The sequence below is a fragment of the Aythya marila genome, assembly GCF_965140915.1.
Source record: "Aythya marila genome assembly, chromosome: 5".
Lineage (NCBI taxonomy): Eukaryota > Metazoa > Chordata > Aves > Anseriformes > Anatidae > Aythya > Aythya marila.
In genome coordinates, this window is record NC_139046.1 from 33,047,413 (window position 1) to 33,049,707 (window position 2,295).

General features: G+C 62.4%; 1 protein-coding gene across 1 annotated transcript in view; it reads left to right on the forward strand.

Annotated features, from left to right (window-relative positions):
- Positions 1-1,487: 1,487 nt before the first annotated feature.
- The window catches only part of ITPKA (inositol-trisphosphate 3-kinase A), a 39,550-nt gene continuing 38,742 nt past the window's right edge, over positions 1,488-2,295 (forward strand). Inside the window, exon 1 of the mRNA XM_082761442.1 lies at positions 1,488-2,248. Coding sequence (XP_082617568.1) covers positions 1,745-2,248 — 504 coding nt within the window. The 5' untranslated portion in view covers positions 1,488-1,744. The remainder of the gene's footprint in view (positions 2,249-2,295) is intronic.

Consider the following 2,295-nt stretch of genomic DNA (forward strand, 5'->3'; position numbering starts at 1 on the left):
GAGCTGTCCTTCCACCTGCAGAAGGGCTCCCTGCTTGGCCTGTGGAAACCTGCACCTACCTCTGTCCTCTGGATAAACTCTTTTTCTATCTTGCTCGTCTACAGACAGCAGCTGTCACAGCTACAGAAATGAGTTAAGTGGGCCCAGCTTGTGCATGTGTAATCTTCCACAACCATTTTAAACTGGATACTGTGTTTTCTGCTGTAACTGTAAATTTTTAACTGCGAGTATTCTTAGAAAGCCATCACTTCATGCTTTCAATTAAATTATGACTCTCAGTATGTCTGAGGCCTAGTCATACTTTAAGACTTTCTGCACTATAAAATTTGAAATGACTTATGCAGTTCGTAATAAAAGTGATGACTCTATCTTCTTTCAGGAAGAACTCAAAACTATTCCTGTCTACCTTGAAGGAACAAGTGACTACAGTTGTGCTGGTTTTGAGCGTCTGTTAGTGAAATACTGCACTGCCAAACATTTTCTTCTGCACTTTACTGGTAAGTGTACATAATTTTGGGGTAGCTGTCACCCCTGCCTCACCCACCGCATACCCCTTGGCAGCACCTGCTTCTAGAAAAGTCTCTAAAGATGCCTGAATTTTTGTTTGTGGAGTTCCCCCACTGCCTTTGGGTGTGCTCCAGGGCATTTGCAAGCTCCGTGCTTGAGAGCAGCTCAGCAGCCACCTCATGGGAACACACTCTGTGTGGAATATCTGTGAGATTGGGCTGTGAAATACCCAACGGCAACCGAGTAACCCAAATGCAGCAAGGTGGGTTATCAAAAGCTTATCTGCAGCATGGCAGGGTCCAGGAGCCCAGCCACCGCCGTGCCATATTATGTGTGGAGCAAGCGCAGCCCCTTCTTGAGGAGCTCCCAGCCTGAGCACCAGGCAAGAGACAACAGATGGGAGAGACAGATGGGAGAGAGCAGGGAAACAATGAGATAAATGAGCAAAAACTAAGTTGAAACTTTAGCAGTCGGTTCCAAAATTATTAATTTTACTAATCCTCTCAGCTGATGTAACCCTGCGGCAGGACGCCGCTCCCCTTCCAAGGGCCTTAATACCTACAATTACAACACATGTCGCAACCCAGCAGGGTTACGTTTTAGGCAGAGTGGGAGTCAGGCGGGCAAGAAGTAAAAAGCCTGGGGGGGGGAGTGCGGTTATTGGAAAAAATCCAGTCAGGGAAGGCGGGGGGGGGGGGGGGAATGTCACGGGCGCCCGCCCTGAGGGGGGCTCGGGCCGGGGCTCGCGCAGCCGCCGTGCCCGGGGAGCCGTTGGCCGTTGGCGAGCGCGCGGCGGGGGCTGAGGTAAGGGCGGGCCGGGGGGGGGCGCCCCGCGGGGCCGCCCTGAGGCGGCGCCATCCCGGGGCGGCCCTCGGGGAGCGGCGGGCGCCTGAGGGAAAGCGAAAGCAAAAGGGCGGAGGCGAGGGGAGGCGGCGAAGGGCCGGGAAGGCGAAGAGGCAAGGCAGGGGGCGGGCGGGGGCTCCCCGCCGCGGGGCTCGGCTCGGCGGGGCCGGGCTCGCTCCTCCCCTCGGCGCCGAGGCGGAGCGGGGCGGCGGCTCCGCGCCCCCATGGCCCTGGCGGCGGGGCAGCGGGCGCGGTAGCCGGGCTGCGGCTGCCTCGGAGCTGCCCAGGGAGGGCGGGCTGGACATGAGCCTCGCCGCCGGGCTCCGAGCGGCGGCCGGCGACTGAGCGAGCGACAAAGAAGTTTCTCCGGCGGCGGCGGCAGCGGCGCTCCCTCATGCACGCCCCCGGCCGCCCGCCCTGGGGCGCTGCCCGGCCGGCGGCCGGCGCCGAGCGGGCCATGGAGCCCCGAGCGGGGCTGCACGGCAGCCCGGAGCTGAGCCTGGCCCCGCGGCTGAGCGTCGGGGAGCTGCGCTCCCTCTTCGAGGCTCGCTGCGCCGCCGTGGCCGCCGCCGCCGCCCGGCAGCTGCCCGACCCGGCCAAGAGGGGCTGCCGGCCCCCCAACGGGGTGCTGCCGCCCGTCATCCCCCGCCTCACCGTCACCCCCGAGGAGGGCGAGGAGGCGCAGGGCAGCCCCAAGGCGCCGCCGTCGCACGCGGAGAGCGGCTGGCTGAGGACGGACAGCTCGCTGCACCTGCAGTCCCGCCGCCTTTCCACCTCCTCGCTCTCCTCCACGGGCTCCTCGTCCCTCCTCGAGGACTCCGAGGACGACGTGCTGAGCGACACGGAGGGCAGGAGCCAGGGCATCGTGCACCTGGAGCACGGCGAGGAGCACAACCAGGTAGGGACGCCGACCCGCCGGGGGGCTCTGTAGCTGGGAACAACGGC